This window comes from Megachile rotundata, chromosome 3 (assembly GCF_050947335.1).
Source record: "Megachile rotundata isolate GNS110a chromosome 3, iyMegRotu1, whole genome shotgun sequence".
Classification (NCBI taxonomy): domain Eukaryota; kingdom Metazoa; phylum Arthropoda; class Insecta; order Hymenoptera; family Megachilidae; genus Megachile; species Megachile rotundata.
Genome location: NC_134985.1, coordinates 12,580,750 through 12,608,444, shown reverse-complemented (window position 1 = coordinate 12,608,444; position 27,695 = coordinate 12,580,750). Strand labels below are relative to the sequence as shown.

At 32.1% G+C, this 27,695-nt stretch overlaps 1 protein-coding gene across 12 annotated transcripts in view; it reads right to left on the bottom strand.

Moving 5' to 3' along the window:
* Nmdar2 (glutamate ionotropic receptor NMDA type subunit 2) overlaps positions 1-27,695 on the bottom strand; it is a 423,506-nt gene that overhangs the window by 56,407 nt on the left and 339,404 nt on the right. For all 12 annotated transcript variants that reach the window (XM_076530217.1, XM_012282447.2, XM_076530219.1 and 9 more), the window contains 4 exons: positions 21,053-21,231; positions 19,761-20,175; positions 12,143-12,329; positions 11,062-11,200 (listed from right to left, as the gene is read on the bottom strand). In XM_076530217.1, coding sequence (XP_076386332.1) covers positions 11,062-11,200; positions 12,143-12,329; positions 19,761-20,175; positions 21,053-21,231 — 920 coding nt within the window. The remainder of the gene's footprint in view (positions 1-11,061; positions 11,201-12,142; positions 12,330-19,760; positions 20,176-21,052; positions 21,232-27,695) is intronic.

Genomic DNA, 27,695 nt, shown 5'->3' with positions numbered 1-27,695 from the left:
TATCAAATTGTCAAACTGTCCATCCGTGAAATTGTCAAATTGGCAAATTGTGAAATTATCATATTGTTATATTGTCAAATTGTTATATTGTCAAATTGTCAAACGGGCAAATTGTTAAACTGTCAAATTGTCAAATTTCAAACATTTATAGTGCTTTAACAAAAGTTTTCTTTTCTAACCAAATTTTCAAAGTTCCCACGTACTGTTGATGTCAACACGTACAACTTCCCAATACTCCAAATTTCTAAACTTCCATCTTTCCAAGTCTCAAATAAAAAATTCCCTAACTTCCACCTAAAAATTTCTAAAATTCCAAAAACCTTCATACCTATCAATCCACCTCAATATTTCTACGTTGCCCTCCATACAAATATCTCCCTAACGTCACTAGTCCTCTCCTAAGTTTCCCAAGAAAATTTCTCCCAAAATCGTCCCCATAAATTCTACCGAACATCTCCATCTTGTATCCCTACCGCACATCTCCTCCATCTTGTATCACTACCGCGACTCCGGTCAGTAGAGTCAATTCGTGGTCGTAAAACTTCATCCAGAAGCCAGTTCCATGGGGTTCAGCCTCCGGCAAGTTCCAGGTTACAATCCCATAGACAAGCAACTCACTTCTGTTAGATTCTCTCTTAACGATTATGAGAGACATTTCCGTAATTGGAAGACCGCCAAATGTCACAACTTCTATCAGCGGTTGCCGGAGGTGCTTTCCTAAGTACTTGACGATGCAACTGTGGCTCACCTTCGCGTGTACTCGTTAAATGACCCGATTATCACCATAGTGAGCTATAATTATAATTATCTGGAACTCCCAAGTTTCGCAACTTGGTCTTGATTGCAGTGTTCGCAAAGCGAAATTAGGAAGTCTACTTCCAAGACTGTAGTTCGTCCAACAAACCTAATTCCATTATAGACTGATCGTTTGATCTGCTGGTTATGTGTTAGGGTTAATGGGAAACTCGTGTTGAAGAATGTTTGGACTGACAAAGGTAATTTATAGATTTAGTCAGGTGGAAATATTTAATTCAATATAAATGTCTTCATTTTCAATTTAAAGGGGTTTGAAGAACCTTGTGAATAAATGAAGTAGAACGGAAAATGTGCTTGTAACACATTTATTTATATTAAATTTTGTCTCTGTTACGTCTCTAATACGATGAATACGGTGATGCGGTGAGTTATCACTTCATAATGAAGTATTCTAAAGAAGAAAAGATAGACATGTTATCAGTTTATTTTGAAGCTGGGAAAAGTACTACACATGCAGAAAAATTATACACTACGGAATGTTAGTAAGTCATTAATTTCTCGATTCAGAAAGTGTTCTGACGCAAATGGTCGCCACATTGAACCCTTTCTGTAAATAGACATTAAAATTAAAATATCTCCTAAACTAATGATTTTTTTACATAAATAGATTAATACTTTTTTGTAAAGAATATGAAGGAGTATCAGCTGATGCAATAAAAAATATATGATTCCTTTTAAAAAAACATTAATAACCTTCATATGTCCTTTATACGTCCACCTACAAAAAAAATATACCACCAGCATATGCCCCTCTCAAAACTATTCAACTTCATCTGAAGCATTGTTTGCTATGAGTAATAATAATGACGTAAATCTAGATAGCAAAATGTGGTGAGCCACCCTGTATAGTTTCATGTATTTCATATAATTTTTAAAGGAATATGAATGTACGCGCGTCGCAGAGTGAAAGCTTCAGAACGTTAAAATCCTGGGAAACTTTCCCATTCGCACCGGAAATCGAAGTTGGAGTCCTGAAATGGTAACGTCTGTCCACCAACAGCGCAATGCGAGCAATTTCCTTAATTAGCCGAGGATGCATGTGTGAATCGCGTGGCTGAGTTCTGGCGATGCCACACACGCGGGCACGCGTGTCCATCGCTAATAGGAGCGCATAACGTGTCCGTTATCGGGGATCCTTTACGTGCCCACGAGAATGCCAGGGTCGAACCGTTATTATCGCAACCGGAGGTATCGAGTCAATCCATTTCCATCGGTTGATTAATTGTCCGTTAATCCGACGCGGATTACTACTTTCCAGTGACGAATTATTAACGGGGTAATCCGGGGATCGAAGAAGTCATGGTTGACACGATAACGATTTATACTAATTATACTCGAGAACAAATGTGTATTTTGGTGTGAAAGGTATGGCAATGGGGTGTGAGATTTAACTGTTTGGTTGCTTTTTCTTGTTTTTAGGGTTTGGAGTCGGGATTAGGGTTAGACTCGGAGGTTATGGATCTTATTGTTAGATTGAAAAGTTACACAAATCAGATGCATAAAAGTGATGCATATAAGAGTGGGACTATTGCGATTATCAGATTTGCAAATTATGAAATTGTCGAATTTACAAATTTCTTAATTTCTCTAAATCTGTACTAAATTTCTTAAAACATTAACTGCAAAGTTTGTATCTTAATTTTATCGTATGCCTTGTAAATTTATGTGTCAACTTTGATAGGTGGGGAAACATTGGAACAAAAAATAATTTTGAAAACTGGAATGTGAGTGTTTGTCAAATACATATCTTATTTAATATAATCTTATTACAAATGACAAATTCCCATTTGAATTCACGGTAGCATTGATTATAAAATTTGTTAAATATTCAAGTTCGTATTATCGTATAGTCAGATTTCTACGTTTGTAAATCCTTTTTGTACATTTCTTGAAATTTTTAAAATTACAAATTTCTATATTTTCAAATTCCTAAGTATAACAATTCCTCCAATGTTATACAAACAAAAATCAGTCATTATTTATACGACACTTATATGACATGTACATATATGTATGACATGTATGCATATGACATTTTAATGATCGATCGTTACATGAAGTGCACGTTAAAAAGCTGTCTCCGTACGACACTTCCTAATTTTATCAATAAAAGTCATCAAAATATACGTAAAAAGTTAAGAGACGATGTAAAAACTATGTCAAGTGTTATAAAAATTTGATTTCGTGCAATATGTGGGACCTTCAACTTTTCCCAGAAATATCTGCTGCCTAAAGTGCTACGATAAACGAATCCAGAGACAATCGAGGTGATCGAAGTTTTGTCGTGAAAAACAATTTTCCTCCGTTTCTAACAAACCCCTTTTGATCTCGCTGACGTCATGCAGGACCAATCTTCGTCGACGTCGGGGTTCGTTATAAACTCGATCCCGATTCGTCCTCGCGAATCCTTTAAATGTTGCCGTATCGCGGCCATGACCACAGCAAAGATTGTTTGAAACTGGTGCAAATACAGAGTGGGTCATATATAGTGGCACCCTCAAAAAAAACTTTTGATTAACTCAATGTACTGTCAATTGCGAGAACTTTTTGTCTGTGCGATTTTATTCCAATATAACGGGAGTTTGAAGTGTGAGACATATATGCTTAGAATTTAGAATTTTTTGCATAATTACTTCACCTAATTCATTTAAATATTCGCAAATATTCGAATTGTCAAATTTCAGTTAATAAAATAAAAAAATTTCAAAGTTTTCAAGGATTCAAGTTTTAGATCAAATTTCTATATAATTTGTGAATTTTAGCATTTTATAATATATTTTTCGAGCTTTTGAATTTGCAATTTTTATTTTCTTTTATATTTTTTACAAAAATCATAAGAAGAAACACCCTTAAAATCGTCAGTATGAAATAAGGGATGTAAAAAGTGCCACTCTGTGATTATTACACATAATGTATTCTCCCATACGTGATGTATAAATTGTAAATAAATCCACGAAACCAGCTGTACAATATTATCTCAGAGTAAGGAAGATGGAAAACTTTTTCTGACCTCCTTTCGATGTAAAATAGTGTAAACGTTGTTTTACGGCTGATTAAATTTGATAGCTAACGATCCTACCGTAATTTAATTTTAACGAAAGGAAGACTTTTATTAATCTTTGATAAAGCGCAGAATGAAACTGACTTTTTAAAGCTCATTATGACCTGCAGTAGCTTGAGAGCAGCTATGATGTTAATTTTAAAAAAGGAATCGCTTGTTTTAACTCTTGTTTGTTTCAAGGTTCTATTACGTAGTTGGGATGTGGTTGAAGTCCTAAACAGTACTACAATGTGTGAGAATGTTGTTCTTTTAGCAAGTACATTGGAATCAAGTTTTTGATGATTAAATTATAATTTTTTCCAAAGATATACATATACTTTAACTCTGATAATTTACTTTTGTAGAAAATTTACAAAATATATTTCCAAATGTTTCTAATATCGTATTAATGCAAAGAGCCCATGGTGCCTAAACTTGGCACCTTTTATTTACATGTAATGTACTTTTGTGGGATTTGTTGATACTCTTAAAAAACGTGAAGGCAAAAAAGTGCGAATCAAAACATATGAAAACGATCGTTGAATTTAAACGGTGAGAGTCAGTAGAGTGAGTCATAACGCTATGTGATCTACGATGACATGAAAGCCACTATAGTAGATCGTCGTACAGATGGTCGAAAGCCACTATAGTGCCTAAGAGGTTAACGAAAAGCAGTAAACCAACCAAGTTCAATCTTACACAAGTTTTCTGATCATCTACCACGAAAATCTTCGAAACTTCACTCGTGTATCAATAAACTGTCTTCGAAGCTTATAACAGAACCTTAAAATAAAAGTTATTTCATCCTAAAGAGTTCTTCATCAAAAGAACCTCATCCAGTTGACATATCAGTAAATTAAGAATAACGACAGTGTTAAACTTGAATCTGATATAAATACAATAAGCTTGAGTTCATGAAATCGTCTCAGACATTCATTCACCGTGTGACGCGTACGCAACAACCTACATTTGCGCTGAGCGAAATATATTTGCCTTCAACAGCGAAGTTTTGAAAAGAAACCAGATAAAATCTTTCTTCTGTTCTTTTATTAGCATCCCGGTTTTTAAACTGCCATCGCTATAGTGTCGTGCCTAAGAGGTTAACAAACGTGGATGACAAACCTCCGTGTAAAACTAAGCATGTAGCAATTTGTAACTTTAATACGAAGGTTCCTTGAAAATGAATATTAACATAGAAAATGAAAACAAAATTGGAAAACGTTCGTAACTAATTACAACGCAACAAAGAAAGTTAAAAAGCAGGTTTCTTCACAGAAAGTAACCGAATTAGTTCGGTAATTCCCTAGCTATAGTCATATATGTATACATAGTACGCTAGTTTCATCCGCAGCGGCTACAATTTCACGTGGTTATCGACAGGCCATAAATAGCTCGTTGATGGAATAGCAGGAAATCCCATTTCGGATTTAATTAGTCGTGTCCTGTTGGAACGTTGCTGAAAACACCGATTTTCATCGTTGCCTGGTTAAACACGCCCCGTCTCTGATCGGCCACGAAATAAAATGTCGATTGCGAAATGGATCGTCGCTGATTGGAAATCGACGGACAATGAAATTGAAGGTCGAAAGCTGCACGACAAATATTCAGAGTGGATGCGAATCATCGATCCGGTGCGATCGTTTTAGAGCCGTAAATTTCGCTTTCGTCCGATCGACGACTCTATTTGGACATTCATAATTACCAGCGAGACGGAAATGACGCGCTTGGATAAACAATTAATCGAAATTACTAATTCGTTGCCGAGTTTGCTGGACAAACTCCATACAATCCAAACGATAAAATGATGCGAATAACCTTACGCATCGTAATTATGTATCGGTACTATTTACACATCTCTGTTTCACGTTCGAGGTTATTAATTAATATTTTGTTAAAACCAAGATGTCAAACCGAAAGTTGCAGACGTCTCAACCAATCAGCGAGTAACACCTTCTGTAATGCAACATTGAAAGCTGAGACTTAAATTCGAGTGAAATTAGTTTCATCGTGCCACGAAGATCGAATAAGTGGTTTCGACCCTCGTACTTCCGATGCTATTTATCATCTCTCGTTCGCCCCTAAAGCTATCGAGTTCGAGAGTTTCTTTCGTGCCTTTTAATTATTTCTTTCAATGAACCGGAATTACGTGCCTATCGACACGGAAACAATTCCTCTGGTATCGTAATTTGTCACTGCAATTTCAGCTTGAAGGAAAACAATAGATAAAATCCATCATCTCGATGAAAATTATGTGGGTCGAGATCTTCATTTTGTAGTTAATTAGTGGACAGGTCAATTTATAATTTATGTATTAAATATGACTTATAATTTATATATTAATTATAACTTATAATTTATATATTAAATATAACTTATAATTTATATATTAAATATAACTTATAATTTATATATTAAATATAGCTCATAACTTTTATATTAAGTATAACTTATAATTTATATATTAAATATAGCTCATAACTTGTATATTAAATATAACTTATAATATATATATTAAATAAAGATGTACAAAGTGTACAAGCTTACAAATGTACAATACACAGGGACGTCAAACGTGAAGCAATTTTGAACCATTTGCAACTATATGTTAAAGAAAGGTTCAGACAAGAGATGCAGGGTATAGAGTGCACAATAAATGTCAATAAAAACAAATAATTCTAAAACAGTTTATTTTCCTGAAAAAATCAAGGTCACTTAAGGTTAAAAAATTTCAAAAATGATTACTACAAAAATTATTCAAATAATGAGTCTTAATGAACCTTTAATTGTATTAAAAGAATCAAATGCAATTTTTGTTTGTAAATTGTCTATAAATATGAAAAGAAAAACAGATGTAAAATTACTGTGAAGAAGATTATAAAAGGGACAATAAAGTGTACCAATTGTACCAACTATCAATAGTTGTAATGTTAATTGAAAATCCACCTTGAAAATTCATAGTACACGACTATTTGCGATAATAGCAAATAAATAACAAATAATGAAATTGTACATCATATAAATTAATATAACCCGTAAAAAAATAGTGGACTACAAAATTTTCCAGGCAATTTCGCGAAACTTATTTAGTTTCCGTAAGCAATAAATAATTCATTAACAGGAGCTATTAAGCACGTCCAAGAAAAGTCTTTGTTCCGAAAAACAGTTCGCGTTCGAGTCATTATCAAGGAGGAAAAGAAAAATACCCATTTACAACGGCACAAAAGAAAAGAGCCATGGTCCAGCGATTCATAGAGGCGAGAAACGAGTCCGTAGACAAAAGAGGAAGCCGTAAAATGGCGAGATCAGAAAAAAATGAGCGAAAAGCGGCGGGAAATCGGAGCTTTAAGAGAGAGAAAAGCCGAGGATTCGGCAATGGATGAAACGGAAGCTCGGTGTGCTGGTCAGAGTACGTTTATGCAAGGATAATCCGGGAATTGTTCTACCTAAAATGCTATCAGTGCGGTGGCCGTAGTTCACCGCAATTAAATGGACATTTTTAATCCGTCGCGATGGAAATCTGCCCCATTGACGAGGTGCGAGAAACGTTTCACTTTTTTTCGGCGAATTTGTACTATCGTGGAAACATTTTCATTGCATTTGTAGAAAGATATCTTCTTTTTATGGACATGAATCGTGTCCGATGAAAGGGAGAAACATAGAATTGCTGAATACGTGGTTTTCAAACGAAGACTCGCGTGGTTGAAAACATTTTATACAGTATCATTCACGGAAAATTGAAAAGCTGAGCACGAATATTTATGGGCAACTGATTCGTAAGATTATTTGAATGGGGAGGAGTGAATACGAGTTTGTACGAAATGGAATTTGAATATTAATCGTTCTATTGCTTTAAAGACGGTGGACTATTTGCGGTAATTGAGAAATAACTGAATGGGTTTATATGAATGCGGTGGAATTATGACGAATGAATGAATAATTTGGAAATTTTACAGTGTTACATTTCTTGGATTATAAGGACTTGAATTATGAGGTTAAGTTTCTAAATTAGTAAATTCTTTAATGTTTGTTTAATAATTTAAATGACGACATTAATAATTAGGAAATTGAGAAAATAGGAAATTGCAAAATTGGTGAGTTGGAAAATTGGAAAATTGAAAAGTGAGAAAATTGGGGAATTAGAAATTGGAGAATTGGGAAATTTTGAGAGTAGGAAAAGGGGTAATTGAGAAATTATGTAACTAAGACATTAGGAAATTGGATAATTGGAAAATTGGAAAAATTGAAAAGTTGGAAAGTGAGAAAATCGGGAAATTGGAAATTTGATAATTGGGAAAATAGAAAATTGAGAAATTTTGAGAGTAGGAAAAGGGGCAATTGGGAAATTATCTAACTGTGAAATTAGGAAATTGGAAAATTGGAAAATTGAAAAATGAGAAAATTGGAAAATTGGAAAATTGAAAAATGAGAAAATTAGGAAATTGGAAAATTGAAAAATGAGAAAATTAGGAAATTGGAAAATTGGGAAATTAGAACATTGGAAAATAAGAAGATTAACAAACTGACAAATTTCCAACATTCCAAATTTCTTTATGTTTAATGCTTTAAATTCCTCTATACCGACTGTGTTATTTTTAGCTTAGTATATTTCCACTTTCTATAACCTGTACATTACCTAATTTATACATTCTTCAATTTTACAAACCTTCAAATTTCCAAATTTCCAAATTACCCAATTACTAGATTCTCAAATATCCAAATTTTTCCCTTCCAAATTATCAAATTATTAAATTTTCACATACTTAAATTACCAACTTACAAAATTATGAAACCTCCAAATTTTTTAATTTTCAAATTACTAACACCCTCCGAAGAAATTCCTCGTAACATGAACAAAATGTTCCTGCAAACGCGACCGAAATACCAACAAGTTCTATTTTATATTTTGCTCATCCTCCCACAATATTCGGTCGGGCGGAAAGCGTATTTTGTTCCGAAAAAAAAAAAAAAACAAAATACGGTATCTTTTTTTAACAAGTACGTCCGTACTTCAATTATTGTTTCGCCAGTATTGATCGAGCGTACGGTCAAATCCAGCTGATGTTTCTTTCGCTGTCGTATAGTCGGAAATTAAGTACGTAATGAACTTGAAAGTGAAACTGAAGATATTAAGTATGAATTTAACGAAAACCTCTTTTGATTGATCATTGAATGGACTTTAAGCTTTAAATTGACGGGGTTAAGCAGTGAATGAACCTGAAGTTTTAATTTGGAGGGGTCAAGCGCTGAATGAACCTGAAGTTTCAGTCTCAAGAGTTTAAACACTGAATGAACTTGAAAATCGAGGGTGAAAATGATAAGTATTAAATATACTTGAAAGTCTAACGAGGTCAGCTGTTGGATGACCTTGAAACTTTAATTTAGAGACGTTGAGCGTTTAAATGAACTTCGATACTATACCCAAAGAAATAAAGTTTTAAGAACCGCACAGATTATTTGTTATTAAAAATGCTGTATTGAAAACGACAGATTACTTGTTACTAAAAACGAAATATTGTATAATGCAGAGACTATTCATTATTAGAAATTAAACATGATTAAATCATCCTTTCGTATCGTGATTTTAAATAATCATAAAAATACCATTTTGAGCAAGTTTATTATAGACAATATCATATTGCACGCATTCCAATTATAGTTGATAAAAAAATTTAAATAAGAGGGTTATTATTTAAGATACATTGTTGCATTGATAATTAGGAAATTGGGAAATTCAGAAATTTGTGAATTAAGTGATTAGAAAAGTGGAATACTGGGAAAATAGGTAATTGAGATACTAAGAAATTGGAAAAGTTGAGAATTGGGAAACTGGGAAATTGGGAAGCTAGAAAATTGTAAAATTTGGAAAGTAAGAAATTGTGAAATTGCAAAATAGGGAATGTAGGATATTAAGAAATGGGAAAATTGGGAAATTAGGTGACTGGGAAGTTTGGAAATTTGGTAAGTGGAAAATTGTGAAACTATGATATTGGAAAATTGGGTGAGTAGGAAAAGGAATGTTGGAAAATTGGGAAACTGGGAAATTGAGAAATTGGGTAATTGGGACACTCGAAAATTGGGAAATTGTGAAACTGGGAAACTCGGAAATTGGGAAACTGAGAAATTGGAAAATTGGGAAACTGGGAAACTGGTAAATTGGAAAATTGGGAAACTGGAAAACTGGTAAATTGGGAAATTGGAAAAGTTGAAAATTAGGAAACTGGAAAATTGGGAAGTTGAGAAATTGGAAAATTGTAAATTGCGAAATAGGTTAAGTGGGATATTAAGAAATTGGGAAATTATGAAATTGGAAAATTTCGAAACTAGGAAATTGGTAATTTGGGAGAGTAAGGAAAGGGGAAATTGGGGAATTGATGGTGTAAGAAGGGGGGAAATTGGGAAATTGGAACATTGGGATATTGAATCCTAGGAAATTGGAAAATGAGGACTTTGGGAAACTAAGAAAATCGGGGAATGAGAATATTGGGAAACCAAGAAAATCGAAAATGAGGAAGCTAGAAAACTAGAAAATCAGAAAATTAGAAAATCAGAAAACTAGAAAACTAGAAAACCAGAAAACTAGAAAACTAGAAAACTAGAAAACCAGAAAACTAGAAAACTAGAAAACTAGAAAACTAGAAAACAAGAAAACTAGAAAACTAGAAAACTAAAAATCTAAAAAACTAAAAAACTAGAAGACTAAAAAACTAGAAAACTAGGAAACTTGAAAACAATATCACATTACACGTATCCCAACTTCAGTCGACAAAAATTTTCAAACAAAAGCCCATCATTGAATTATTCAGTTCACAACAATTTTATATACCAGTCTCGTAATTGTTTACTCAAAATAAAACTTCAGAATCAATAGGTTTCGTAAAAATGAAGTTTAGATAAAAGAAACCCGAATAAATCAGGGTAGCTCGCTTTTCTTTCTGGAATCATGAGACCGCGACTCTTTTTCCTGTTCTGCTTTTCCACGTGAACTCTCCCATTCAAGGAATCTGATATTTCCCGGCCTCCAGCCCTGGGAGAATCGCTTCAGGACTTGCACATCAGACTTTATGCTGATCTCGGCTAACCCGTACCAGATTGAATCGTTGGTGTTCAGGACAAAGAATATCCAGCGTTAACGTTGCGAATTTGTCGATGCAAATTCGCAAATTTTCACGTCGTGGAATCGATAAAAAATAATGAAAATGACTCACCTCTTCCCAGACGAGCTGTTTGCTTAAACCCGGACGGAGATTCATGATTTTCAGTTCGGCCGCTTTCAAAACACCGTCTTGTGTAAACTCCACCTTCGGTTTTCCTTGGTCACCCTCCACTGACACGTTCTTTAAATATCTGAACAAAGATTAGAGGCAGTTATAGTTTAAACAATTATAGTTTGTTTAAAAAATTGTTATTTTCGGATTTACTTTTTATAAACACCAATTTTGTATAACTTTTTTACATTAGTTAAATTTTGCCAAATAGTTGGCAGTGATGGGAAGTAACAAGTAGTCGATGTATTTACATATCAATTTGAAAATTTTAAGTTCTTCTAAATTACTTCAATTTTTAATTTACATTTTCAAGTTTGTATATCCTTGGAAATTTTTGTAGTAACAAATCTTTGAATTTCTAAACTTCCAAACTTTCAGATTTCTTAACTTGCAAATTTCTAAATTTCTAAACTTACAATTTTCCAACTGCATAAATCGCTAATTGTTCAACTTTCTGAATTCCCAATTTCTGAATTTTCCAATTTCTTAATTTTCTAAATTTTTGAAATTCTAATTTCCAATTTCTTTAATCACTAATCTTACAATTTTCTAATTTTCTAATTTTCTAATTTTCTAATTTTCTAATTTTCTAATTTTCTAATTTTCTAATTTTCTAATTTTCTAATTTTCTAATTTTCTAATTTTCTAATTTTCTAATTTTCTAATTTTCTAATTTTCTAATTATCTAATTTTCTAATTTTCTAATTTTCTAATTTTCTAATTTTCTAATTTTCTAATTTTCTAATTTTCTAATTTTCTAATTTTCTAATTTTCTAATTTTCTAATTTTCTAATTTTCTAGAATTCCATGTTAACAAATGTCCAAACACCCAAATATTTAACTCTACATTTCTATGTAAAGTCAACACGAAATGAAATAAACAAATAAAAAGTGTAAATGATTTTAGATGGATTCATAAATTCTTGAAAGCTAACTCGTGTAATCTTATTCTCGCTTTTAACATTTGCAAACTTCGTAATTAATTTCCAAATAAGTAATATTAAAATATTTTTCTAATTACTTGAAAAATAGATCTCCAGCGTTCCAGCGAGATTCGCCATAACTCCCTTCGCAGCTGAGCTGTGTATTCAAACTGAGGTGATGATTGTTTTGATTATTCAGGAAATCCTCAACGCCATATGCATAAACCTTCACCGCCGTCGTGATCTCGCTGACCAAACTCTCCGTGCTTGTATCAAAGTGCACACCTAAAAATACACATAAAACAAGGAACTGTTATTAACGTAATTAAATGTACCTTTAAGTTGACGATCAGTGGATGAAAGTTACGGGAATTAAATTTATTGATTACAGAGTTAATTAACTGGAGTACAATATACTTTGGTTTATTGTTGGCATCGATGAGCAAACAGGGAAACTATGGCGACGCTGATTTAATTAACACTTTGGATTCCAGGGGGATTGGATACAATTACGAATTTAACGTGACTAAACTACTATGTAATAATTTATAAAATTTTGTATTAATTTTGTAGGATAAGTCATTTAAGTTTAAAATAAAACATGATTAAATTAATAGCTATAACATATTGATCTGATACTCAAACTATTATTAAATTACTAATGACAATTAATAATTTAATATTATTAAATTACCATTAACAGTAAATAAGTTAATATTATTAAATTACTAACAACAATTAATAAGTTAATATTATTATTTTACTAACAACAATTAATAATTTAATATTATTAAATTACCAATAATTAGTCTAATTACTAAGGAGAAATTTTTATACGTTTATTCACTACTTTTATTTTAAAAATAAATTTAACAATTTTTATGAGGGGAATTAAATTTTTTGAGATAAACAAAACTAATTAATTATTCCTTATTAACTGACTGATTAAACTTCACTAAATAAATAAAACTAGCAAATCAATCCATTCAAAAATAAGCAATGCCAAGTATTCAACGTTTCAACAAGAAAGCTCGAAGTGAAGTAAAAAAATATCAAATGAATCGCATAATATTTTATCGCATAAATTTTGAGAGTTGGAAAAGGGGCATTTGGGAAATTATGTAACTGTGAAATTAGGAAATTGGAAAATTGGAAAATGAGAAAATTAGGAAATTAGGAAATTAAAGAATTGAAAAATTGGGAAACTAGGAAATTGGGCAAACTGGGAAACTGGAAAACTGCGAAACTGGAAAATTGGGAAAATTGGAAAATGAGAAAATTGGGAAACTGGAAGACTGGGAAACTGGGAAATTGGAAAAATTGGAAAATGAGAAAATTGAGAAATTAAAGAATTGAAGAAGTTGAGAAGTTGAAAAATTGGAAAATTTGGAAATTTGGAAATTGGGAAAATGGGAAAATTGGGAAATTAGAGAATTGAAAAATTTGGAAATTGAGAAAATTGGAAAATGAGAAAATTGGAGAAATAGAGATTTGAAAAATTGGGAAATTGGGAAATTGGGAAAATTGAAAAATTGGAGAATTAGAGATTTGAAGAATTGAGAAATTGAAAAATTAGGAAACTGGGATATTGATAGACCTGACTAAATAAATAAAACTAACAAATCCATTCAAAAATAAACAGTGCCAAGTATTCAACGTTTCAACAAGAAAGCTCGAAGTCACCTAAAAAAAACACCAAATGAGTTGCATAATATTTTAACACCAACAAAAACCGAACAATTAGCCCGAATATACAGAAGCACGTTTCAGGGGTGTTTTCGATAACTGTGCTCTCATAAAATAGGATTTTTATCCACGCAGTACAGCGATTTTGCGAGAATCGAGCGTATTTCTGTCACTTCTCTCGATTTTCCCACGCAGCGAACCCGATGGAAAAGTGACATCGTTACCGCGCGTTTTTTTTCCTCTACCTTGAAATTATTGAATTTTGAAACTCCTCTATCACCGACATCGACCACACTGGCACGAGAATTTTGGGTCGGTGGGAAAAAATATACGACAGGATCATGTGCGCGCGAAATGGCGAAACAGAGATAAAGAGAAATTTCAGTGAAATTAGAGAAAGGTTGGCCCCTTGCTGCGGTAATTTCGTTTCATAAACGTTATTACCGTGCGCAGTTTCTTCCCCGAGGTTCGTGAAATTACCCACGGGAAAAGATCCTTCAGGGTATACAGTTGTTTCAGGTGCAGATTGTTTCGTATTGCACGTAAATCTTGCTCAAGCAACCGAGAAACGTATATGCACGTTCGGAACAAAGGTGTTTTACAGAAATGTAACTTACGATAATGTAATTGTTCAACGTATTCTTTTTTACGTTGCACTTGCGGCAAGGAAAATTAATTTATATAAACTTTGTTTCCATTTTCTTTCGCATTACTTAGGGTATTCACGGTAGTTAGGTTAGGTCACGTTTCTGTTATGTTGGTATTCGGTTGGTATGTTTGGAATTTGCCGTGCTGATGTACTATCTACTTTACTGCTTTTGTTTAATAGATATGTTGAAATTTACTGTACTTATGTAGTATTTACTTTGAAATTGGCTGTACTTGTATAGTATATACATATGTTGAAATTGACTGTGTTTGTATGGCATACACACATGTTGAAATTGACTGTACTTGCACAGTATGCACACGTGTGGAAAGAACCTATACTTATATAGTATGCACGTATGTTGAAATGTGTTGTACTTACGTAGTATGTAGACATGTCGAATTATGCTGTACATGTGTAATATGCATATATGTTAAAATTTGCTGTTCTTATTAGTATGCACTCATGTAGAAACTTACTGTCCTTGTGTAGTATACACACATGTTGATATACATATGCAGTACTTGTGCAATATATGTCCACATATGTTGAAATTTGCTGTACTTGTGTAGGTGCACATATGTTGAAACTTCCTATATTTATGTAATATGCACACATGTTGAAATATGCTGTATTCGTGTAGCATACACACATGTTGAAATTTGCTGTTCTTATTTAATATTTACTTATATTTAAACTTGCTGTATTTATGTAATATGCACACATGTTTAAATATGCCATATTTGTGTAGTATGCACATATGTTGAAATTTGCTGTTCTTATTTAATAAATACGTATATTAAAACCTGCTGTACTTAAATTAAAAATTATACTTTAATTTTCAACTACAAATAATCAACTAAAATTTAAATCTCCATTTCGTTCAAAATTAACGAAAAAGAATATTAATCAGTTAAGTCCAGGAGTCGGTTAATTATTCGAACCCCTGCGGCTGAGAAGCTGGTCGTTGTTTTATTGGAGCGGTGATCCTCAAGTAGCGAAAGTCAACGTTTACTCCGTCTATTTAATCCCAATCGAAATGGAGAAAATACCGGTTTCGCGATCATTAGAGCGTCCCTCGATATTTCGAGTGGGCAGCGAACGCGATGAAAAGAACACTCGGCAACGGTGTGAGAATCGCGGAAATCGGAAATTGATGCCTTCCTCGAGATTCCTATTCCTCCTCCGAGGAATAAATTCATCGAACTCTGTCCTACGGGAATATATCGAACGGTATATGTTATACCTCGAATCTATTCTGGCTACAGAAGAAATATTACTTGAAATATTAGTTCTTCGCTTCTCATCGGAGATTTCTGATGCATAACGAACGAAACGTGCGATTGATTTTTTTATGGTTATAAATGGTGGGTCGTAGTCCTACTACCTGTATTTCAATATTCCGCTGAAATTTCACGTGTACCATAGAGCAAATATTTTTTGCGGGATGGAATTTTTTTCTGTATCGTAAAAAAGAAATATTTTTATGTACTGTGTCGGAATGTGTATTCGTCAATTTCTAGATTTATATATTTCTGAAGAATTATGTTCTTAGATTTTTAGATTCTTAGATTCCTAACTTGGTAACTTGCTAAATTCTTAAATTTCTAAATTTCTAAATTTCTAATTTTCTAATTTTCTAATTTTCTAATTTTCTAATTTTCTAATTTTCTAATTTTCTAATTTTCTAATTTTCTAATTTTCTAATTTTCTAATTTTCTAATTTTCTAATTTTCTAATTTTCTAATTTTCTAATTTTCTAATTTTCTAATTTTCTAATTTTCTAATTTTCTAATTTTCTAATTTTCTAATTTTCTAATTTTCTAATTTTCTAATTTTCTAATTTTCTAATTTTCTAATTTTCTAAATTGTTAAATTGCTAAATTGCTAAATTGCTAAATTACTAATATTCCTAATATTCCTATACCTTCACATCCTAATGACCTATAATACACCTATAACCCTATACCCCTATATTTCTACATCTTCACATCCGTAAATTCCTGCAATCCCATATAAATGCAACTATTTCCCCGAATATAAATTTTGTTGAACAGTTCCATTTCCCAGCAAGGTTATAAATTTCATCCAATTTTAAGTTCTCCGGGTTAACACCGCTGGAATCTAATCAATAAGCAATTAAAACTCGGAAAAGCTTTAGCTAGCGAAAAATTATAGATTGCGAACGCAGGCAACATTTTTCAAGAAGCAGAGAGGAAGACTTTCTCATTATTTCCAGCACAATTTTCCAATAAACGACCCATTCCATTAGAAATATACCTCGTGCTTCTTATCTTCGAAAATCTTATAACTTCTTCGGTGAAATTTAACTTAATTCATTTTTATCTGTTTGACGCACATCAAAGATCGTTTTGAAAAGTTACAGTTTATCTTAAATTTAGGTATAATAGTCGCATTGAAATTTTATATGAAAATTCAGATTACTTGATACTTGATTACTTGAAAATTTATGTATAATAATGTTTAGTTGCAATAAAGTGTTGCCTATAAATTTACACAACTCTTCAAATTTAACTACTGACAAATTTACGTACATGTAATAATGTTTAGTCGCATTGAAGTGTATCTTAAAAATTGACATCACTCGTCGAATTTATCTACTGACAAATTTAAGTAGAATAATGTTTAGTTATATTAAAATGTTCCCTGTAAACTTACATCACTCTTTAAATTTATTTACTGACAAATTTACGTATATGTAATAATGTTTAGTCGCATGGAAATGTATCTTAAAGATTGACATCACTCGTCGAATTTATCTACTGACAAATTTAAGTAGAATAATGTTTAGTTACATTAAAATGTTCCCTGTAAACTTACATCACTCTTCAAATTTAACTACTAACAAATTTACGTACATGTAATAGTGTTTAGTCGCATTGAAATGTATCTTAAAAATTGACATCACTCGTCGAATTTATCTACTGACAAATTTAAATAGAATAATGTTTAGTTATATTAAAATGTTCCCTGTAAACTTACATCACTCTTCAAATTTATTTACTGACAAATTTACCTAAAAATTTAGAGTACTCGTCAAATTTACGTATAATACTATTTAGTTGCATTGAAATGTTCCCTAAAAATGTAGATCGCTCATCAAATTTTAGTTCGAAGCTAAAAGTTGAACCGCAATACGAAAATCGACTAAAATCACAGATCCACGAGAATCAAACTTTTGTTCGAAATTACGAATTCAGCGGGATTAAGCTTACAGTAAAATAAAACTCGCTAGAATAAAACTTTCCCTCAAATATTGAATGCAGAGCAGAAATAAAGTTTTCGTTCAGAAACTAGGAACTCATCACAAATGCAAATATTCCTCTTAATACATCATTCGTTTTATTCGCACACGTAAAACCGGGTTTCGTGTATTGTTCAAATCCATCGTATCGATCAAAATAACAATTGCGTTCACACGATGTCCATCAAAGCGCCTCGTTGATGCTTGAAATATTAAAGTCAATTTATTCACTCACGCGTTCAGTATTGTTCCACGTAACTGAGCCAAGATAAAGCTATAAAACGATACAGCGCAAAAACAATTTTCTATTAAACGAAGCTGCATTTTCATTTTTCATGTCGGTTCTCGAGGTACTTATAGCAACGTTCAAAATATCTCATAAATTTCGTCGCTTGTACCTTTTGAATCTCTTCGAAATAACCGAAGAATTGAGCGAGTTAAAAAGAAAATCGAATTTCGTTAGAGATGACCCAGATATTCTCAAAGTGCCATTTTAGAGGCAACGTATGCGTCACGTGACGTTCTATTTGACACCATTTAATTTTGCCTAATGAAGTTTGGTCTTCCACCGTTTTAGAGACTCGGCCTGACCTAGTTTGCGACACTATAATTATAGCTATATTTTTCTTAAATGAAAAACAACGTGCGAATGTCTTAACACTTGTTCTGTTTATTTGGATTTATTATTTTTGGAGATAGCAGGGTTTCTTCAAGCTTTTTTGAGTTTCTCAGAGTGTAGGTTAGGTGAGATGAAGATTAGAGTAGGGTCTATACAAGGCTTGTGAGGAATCTAGTATATAGAGGTAGCTTATAAAGAGTTTACTATGAATCTGGAAATAGTTTATGACGTATGAAACCAGGAAGAGTTCATCAGGAATCTATGAACCCAGGCGGAGCTCATACAGAACCTATGAATCTATGAATTGCTTAAAGAGTACCTAGAGAAATCTTGTGAAGAATCTATGGAGTAGAGGGTCTAGACAAGGTTTATGGCGGACCTAGGTAGAATGTAGAAGTAGTTTATGAGGAGCTTGTGGAGAATCTGGGAATAGCTTATGGAGAACCCAGGAAGAGCTTATAAGGGACCTTGAACCCAAGAAGAGCTCATAGAGAACCTATGAATCTATGAATTGCTTAAAGAGAACCTAGAGAAATCTTGTGAAAAATCTATGGAGTGTAGGATATAGACAAGGTTTATAAAGAACCTAGATAGAATGTGGAGGTAGTTTATGAAGAGTTTGTAGAGAATATGAAAATAGCTTATGGAGAACTTAGGAAGAACTCATAAGGAAACTATGACCCCAGGGATAGCTCACAGAAAACCTATGAATCCATGAACTGATTATAGAGCACCTAAAGTAATTTTGTCAAGGATCTATAGAGTATAGGGTTTAGACAAGAAGTTAGGTAGAACCTAAGTAGAATGCAGAAGTAGCCTATGAATGGCTTGTGGAGAATCTGCAAATAACCTATGGAGAACCCAAGAAGAGCTTGTAAAGAAGCTACGAACCCAGGAAGAGCTCATAAGGAACCTATGAACCTAGGAAGAGCTCATAGAAAACCTACGAATCCATGATTGCTCATAGAGGACCCAGGAAATCTTGCGAAAGATCTATAAAGTGTAGTTTATAAGGTTTATGAAGAATCTGGGAAGAACATAAAGATGAAGAGCTTGTAGAGAATCTGGAAAATTGCTTATGAAGGAGGAGCTTGTACGAAACCTATGAATCCATGAATTGCTTATGAACCCGGGAGAAGCATATGAGAAATCTAAGATCCTATAAACAGCTAACAGGAAATAAACCCATGAATAGTTAAGGAAATCGTATAGAAAATCTTCAGACAGCGAGGAAGATTCAAAGAGTAGTTTCGAATGAGTCTAGAAATCTTTGGGTTAACTTGTTTATCGTCCAACTACTTTGATGTCATTAATCCAATCTTTAGCTTAGGATCTTCAACCTAATCTCCCAAGGTCTTTAATCCTTCGCATCTCTTTAACTAAACGCAAACCAAATTACCATTGATCGTCAGAGAAGGTGCGAAAGTGCGAAGCCACCCCATTCTAGCTTATAGCGGGATGTGGTTTATCGCAACATCGTTAATTCGCATAACTCACCGAGCATTCCTACTGGAAACTGGCTGGGTGTATGCAGGTTCTCGATAACACTCTGCGTCACCACCCACACGTAATTCTCCCCGGTGATCTTGTAATCGCGAGCAGCCTTCAAGATATGGGTGGCCTCCTCTCTGGTCGAATAAAGCAACATCACTCTGGACTCGCTGTTAACCAGTTCGAGCAGATCGTGCGGTTCGGTGACCAAAATTGCGCTCAATATCGTGAATTTGAAGGTGTCCTGCATGTCGGAGATCCTCTCCCGGACAGCCTGCACGAAGTCGTCGTGTCCTGCAATCTGCGAGGTAACCACGCTGAATTGGTGCCATTTGTACCTCTCGAGGATGCTCAACATCGCGGCTGTTTGATGCTCTAACGAGGGTGCCAACTGCAGCTGCAAGTTACTCTGCGAGGCTCTCTGAAAACAGAAATTCGAGGCGTCTTGTTGAATATCTTCGTGGCAGAGGTGTGATTCGTGTCGAGTGCTTCAAGATACGCTGGAAATTACCTCCTGTGAACTAATGACACCGCCTCTTACCCTTGTTCATATAAGTGATGGAACGCTTATTAGATTTTACTTCGACGTTTAAATTAATCTTATCAGAATTTTACAAGGTGTCAACATTTAAAAGAATCTTTTTAAACATTATTAATTTTTTGTACTTAAAATGTGACTCACTTGTTTGATATAATACAATAATTTGATAGGAATACTTTTTTAATCTAAATAGTAACCTGTAGCACTTCAAATGTGACTGACTCATTTGGTTCAATACCATAATTTAAAATAACTATTTTTTGTAACGTTATTAGACTTACGATCTTAACAAGTGACTCAGTCATTTGGTTTAATACAACAATTTGAAATAAATATTTTTTTTTATAAATGTTATTAACTCTTCATACTTGAAACGTGACTGACTCGTTCGGTTTAATACAACAATTTAAAATAACTATTTTTTGTAACGTTATTAGACTTACGATCTTAACAAGTGACTCAGTCATTTGGTTTAATACAACAATTTGAAATAAATATTTTTTTATATAAATGTTGTTATCTCTTCATACTTGAAACGTGACTGACTCGTTCGGTTTAATATAACAATTTAAAATAAGTATTTTTTTTTAACTCTTCATCCTTGAAGAATGTCTGACTCAGTAAATTAAATTCAGAAACTTAAAACGAGTTTTTTAAACTAAATGTTATGAACCTTGTTTGTAAAGCAACCGGAGGAAAGTTTGGCAAACTTGTTTCTGCGAAATACAGTGAAAGGAAAACGTTTAGGCGAACTCACCCGTTCTAATCCGGAGTTATCGGCATTCCAAGCAATTACTGGAATTCCTAAATAACCAGCGAGCTGCAAAAAGTATTGAGCACTGGCAGTACTTCGACCGTATTGTTCGTAGTTCATCAGGTACAGAATGGCGGACACGTTCGTCGGCAGAAATTCCTTGCACAGTGAGTGCAGAATTGCTGAAACACACAGGCATTATCGATCGTTATTGCCCGAAATTATCCATCTCCGACGTTCTACATAGAGCTTGACTAATCTTCTTCGCATTTAACGAGGCATTATCGGAACGAAATATATGGCACATGTTCGTAGATACTTTTTCTGATTCAGCGAACATGATTTTGAAAGTGAAAGCGTTTATTATTTTTTGACAGCAAAAGTGTTTCAATTTTTTATGATTATCTATAGATTTACTTTGTGTCTTGACGTTTTTGTAACAGAAATATTTTTGGATTTTCATCAATTACGTTTGACAAATTGTGTCGTGCTTTATAAAATTTGAAGAAGCATTTTATGGGGTTTATAACTTTCAGTAAAAATATAAAATACAATAAACTCCACAGAATTAATGTTTTACGTACGTTTATTAACAATGGAATGTTTCATTCGGGTTTCATAAAATAGGAAAGCTTTCTTTAATATACTTTTATGTAGCATACTTGCAGAAACATGTAGTGGATATTCCAGGAATTTATAATTTTGAAATTATTAAGGTATTAATAATTTCAGTTTCATAATTTTAAAGTTATTAAGGTTTTAACAATTTCAGTTTCATAATTTTTAAATTATTAAGGTTTTAATAATTTCAGTTTCATAATTTTAATTTTTGTACTCGAAAGCGGTGTAGCGGTTGTATTTAATTAATAATTTTAATCAATAAATAATTATAACTTGAGCTTTTCAATATAATTTCAGTTTCATAATTTCAATTTTTGTACTCTGAAGTACAACGGTTTTATTTAATCAATTCTGTCATACTCTGATCAAGAATGAAACTTGTAACGAAACATAGGCATCATTCACACGTAAATAATATGGTGCATAATGTATTAAGCTGTATAATAATAATAAATTTAGTTACCACGTATTACTATTCCACGTGGAATATTACAATATTATGCAAATTGTGAATGCATACGGTCTATTATAATTCCGGCACATTATAATCCGTTAACTGAATAAGATTTATGTTAATACGTTGCATAGCATTATTGTCATAAATCAATTATGTGCGATAACAATTACGCGCTATTTAAAAAGGGCGATATTCAAGAAATTGAAAAGAGAAGTGTAAAAATTAAAAATTTTTAAACAATTCAAATTTTATATACAAATTTTTGTGTTGATATTTTGGCAATATTTTTGCAAATTACGAGTAACTATAATTCTCTAAATGGTCATGTTCTAATTTATTAAGCAAATACACTACCGTCCATAAGTATCCGGACACAAGCGAAATATGCATTCGCGTTGCACGAAAGTTATTCAAGTATCTGCAACAGTAACTAAAATCGATTTTTTTTCTGCGAAGGACAGAATACTGGAACGTTTTTCGATTGATAATTCTCGTTTGGAACTCGTATCTCGATGGAAAAGAAGCTACAGACGAACTAAACCGAAACTGTCGAGTGCGTAGCGTTACCTCCATTCTTATCTCCATTGAGGGAACCTAAACATCTACCAACAGTTTACAAACACTTGAAACATATCGAAGAACCCTCTGAATACGTTCTGCACCATAGAAATGAAACGCAGTAGAAATTAAAATTTTTTTAGAATCGAAAGCGTTTCATTAGATTCACAAATTTGGACTTTGTACTTCTGGACATGAATTTTACTTTCACACTTTCATTGTACAATTTGTACTTAAAAATTAATTCTATTACGTTATGACACCTCAAAAAAGATAATAATAATTATTACAAATGATATGATAACCCTAAATACCTTTCGTACAAAGTTCAACTATGTTTTATGAAACGAAACCAAGTGTCCGGATACTTATGGACGGTGGTGTACATTGGACTATAATGAAATAGAATTGAAGTTACCTAACTACACTTTAATTACAGTTAAATTATTTCAATTATTCCAACAAATTATTTAAATTTGAGTTTAATTCGTTTGATTTAATTATGTCAAATGTGAAATTTTGCGACGAAAATTTATATTAAATTTTTGCATCATACTGTACGCGTATTATGAATATTTATGGTTTGTTAGGATACTATCAAATTATCTGCAGAACAAATTAGATGCATACTATTATGGTATGTTCAATGGAACGTTGATCAAATGAAAGCGAAGCACCCTAATTATAATTTAATTCAATAGAAGCAAAATATTTTAATTATAATCTGATTTAATACAAAGGGAATACTTTAGTTTTGATTTAATTAAGTGGAAGTAACGTTCTTTGAAATGTTTGAAATATGAAATTCAGAATTTGTAATATAAACCTATATAAATAATATAAATAATATAATTTATAATATAAAACAAACGAAATTATGTTAATTACATTAATTACAGAGTATAATATTTCTGCAAAAATTATTTCCAATAATTCTTCATCGTACCTTTTATTCATCATTCACGAAGTTTGTTAATTTTAAAATATTTAATAATAAATAAATTAAATTTTCATATGTAAATTTTTGTAATGAACTTACACATTTCAGTCGATCAGTTTACCATTCATTTAATTTAAATTATTTCTGCTAATTAGTTTATCATTTATTTAATTTAACTATTTCTCATTTAAATTGTTAAATTATTTAAATTTCTAAATTATTGCTTTATTAAATTGACGTTTCGAAACAGGTTAAAGAGTCAGCCATTTTGTAACATTTTTATACTTCAATGAACTCGATCACGTTTTCTGTAACACGTTTAATCAGACGTACACTTTTCTCGTTTGAATTGCATAATTCTTGCATCACATTTAAATAAAAAAGAAGAGTTTAGCATTTTCTTAGATTCACCTCGTGGAATATTCATCGATTCTCTGGTAGCTGTGACTTTTAACTATGAATCGATCTACGATTAGGTAGGAAAGGCTTATCGGATTTGCATAAAGTTTCTTCCAAACTAAAATGATCCTTCTCGATTTACTTCAAGATTATGCAATTAAGGAACTTCTTAAAGAAAAATACGATAAAATATATTGATATCATGCTTCGCAAAAAGAAAAATTGTTTCTATTTAAATCTATCGACAATTATTCAAAGATTAAATGCAAATTATTTCAAATGTCTTCTTTCTTCTAAAGAAAAGAAGAATACTGAAGAAGTGAAATTAATTCCACAAATTCTACTCGAACGAACAATATAAAATCGTAAAACAAGCGTAAAATCTTCAGCAAATAAATACTTTTATAACTCGCTCTCGTATTAACTTTCCAACCACAATTGATAAACTGACTATTGGTATGTCTGACCACACGTGTCATGCATTCCTGCGGCGCGTTTATGGTCGAGAAATTCCCCGAGTTTTTCCACTGCTCTAACCCCGGGAGCACGTTCGTGCTTGAGTTCCGTGAAAGAGAAATAGAATCCGTTTTATTTTTCACAGTCTGTCTTATACCGTCGTTATTGTAACAAGCACTCCTATCGAAGTGATTTCGCGAAACGTTCAGAAAGAAGCAAACGTGACCTACATCGAAGGATTCTCTATAAAATCTTTTTCGTATCGTTCCAGATATCGTGATTCTCTTTCATGTTGATACAATGCTCGATCATTTTTAAACAACTTCGACGTACAATATTTACAGTGAGATTCATTCTATTTTATTCTTCTGTTATTTCATTCCGACTTTTCGTTTCTGGTTTATTTTGTGATTAATTGTAGAATGGTGTTTATTTTATTTGGAAAAAGAGGTGATTTGAGTTTGTTTAAATTTGTGAATTTAAAATCGAGTTTGGTCAAAATTTGCTCGATTAAAATTAATTCACTGAAAATTGAGTTTCACTGAAATTTGTTCGATTGAACTTAGTTAATTTTAAATTGAGTTTAGTTAAAACTTATTCAACGAAACTCAGTTAATTTTAAGTTGAGTTTGGTTAAAATTTGTTCGTTTAAAATTAGTTAAGTTAATTTAAAATTGAATTTATTTAAAATTGGCTAAGTTAATTTAAAATTGAGTTTATTTAAAATTGGCTAAGTTAATTTAAAATTGAGTTTATTTAAAATTATCTAAGTTAATTTACAATTGAGTTTATTTAAAATTAGCTAAGTTAATTTAAAATTGAGTTTATTGAAAATTATCTAAGTTAATATAAAATTGAGTTTATTTAAAATTAGCTAAGTTAATTTACAATTGAGTTTATTTAAAATTATCTAAGTTAATTTAAAATTGAGTTTATTTAAAATTATCTAAGTTAATTTAAAATTGAGTTCATTTAAAATTCACTCAAGATGACCTAAACTTTAAATAAAGTTTGTTCGAAATCAGCCAAATTATTTTAAAATTCAATTTATTTAAAATCAGCTAACTTAAAATTAACTTATAACTTCATCATCGAAGGTAAATAAAATTTGTAATAAAAAATTAATTCAGATATCTTCTCTTATTGGCATGTACACAATTTCGTCTTCAAAGAATTAATTTTCCCGCGCATCTAACCTCAAAAATATCTATTCCACAGAAATCTGAGCTTACAAGATTAATTTCATACCAGTTCCAGACTAATGTTATTGTTCGCAACGTGTCACAGTTAAACGAAATGTTTTTCAGACGCAAGATCGAGTTTCGTTGATCGTCGACATTCGTTACAGGTGGCTGACACAAGTCGACCAAACTGACACATGTTCGAAACACTGAAACAATAACTGATATTCATCCTGCCTGACATGATCATTTCGAAATGAACATAGAGAATGCGCATAGCGAGTTGCCAACAAGAACAATCATATCCCATAATTTACTGCGTTACATGTAGCAATTTCGACTTTCAGTGCAATGGCTCCTGTAGAGAGTTTATTTCTATTGATTCTTGTGAATTATAATTGCAATTAGTTGAATAAAATGTATCTTAATGAGCAATTAAACGTGGAAATGATTATCGATGCAAATTTATTGTAGCTTTGAAATTATTGTTAACGATCTCGTATATTCTTGCATCGTACAATTATTATACATACGTATGTGCACACATGTCACATGTGTATGTACACATATATTACGTAGTTATATGTGTACACTGATCATATAATTGTTATACAGTTACACGTGTGTACAGGTATATTGAATGTGTAGTAACACATGTGTATATACATCATACAACAACTATATAGCTACATATGTGACGATATATCACATGACCATATACCATATAACATATGCTATACATATGTATATCGTCTGGTTACATAACATTACATGTGTACAGATACCATATAGTGATTGTATAATTACACATGTGTACTAATATCATATAGTTATTATACGTATAATTTCACATATGTACATATGTATATCAGACAGTAATTGTACAGTCACACATGTGGACATGCACCATATAATTATTATATGTATAATGTATACATATGTCATATGACAAATTATACATATAGCTATGCATATGTACACATATACAATAATTACATAGTTACACATGTGTGAATTGTACATATATCATATACTTATAATGAATAATTTTTCAACTACAATATCCTCAACTATAATATATAAGCAAGTTCATAATGTTGTAAACGAAACTATGTAAAATAACTTTGCAAATATTATTTGTGTAGATTGCAATAATTTTATAATATTTAACTGCACGCATTTTATAAAATTCAGTTACGAAACATCGTAAACATATGCAGGGGAAGAATTACAGATCACGCGTATTATCTAATTACCAGTTCGGTACTGCTTCATTATACTCGACCTACTTAATGAAAGCCCTTTAATAACTCGTTTCGCGCATGCACGATGTTTCGTTCGACGCGGAATCCGCTTTAATGACAGAATGGCATTAAATTAGCAGCTCGATAGCCTGATTTATTCGATAGAATCCGGCTACGCGTAAGTTTCGTGCCGTCAAGAGTCGGGAAAGAGCTGATAATTCGATTAACGAAGGCTGATAATCAAAAGAGGGATCTATAATACCGTTAACGCTGTAAAACAGGAGCGACGTTGACTGTGAATTTTCACTGTAATGTCAATATTTAGCTTACTTAATTATCCCCTAACGATAATGTTTAAACGACGTTACGTCGATCTTTGTGTGCGTTTCAAAAACTCGTGCATGGTATACTTTGGTCATCTGAAAAGTTTGATATCGTTACACTCTTTCGAATCATAAAATAAAATTCATTAAACATTTTTCATTTCTAAACTTCAGAAAAATTTGATGAAGCTTAAAATGATATTCTTCTATTTTACAGTTCAAATATTCAATATTCAATATAGTTAAAATTATTTAATTTCTTTATCATTCGTCCTTCTATTCTTCCTATACCTTCAGCCCTGCATATTTAACATATTTAATCGTTTAATAAATTTCTTACATTAACCTCGTAGGCATGTGTGAACTTTACGCTGCTTCACTGTACAGCAGAGTAATTATTAAATTAGAATTTTTCCCAAAGATACTTTAACTTATTTAGCAAATTCACAAAATACGTAATTTCTAAA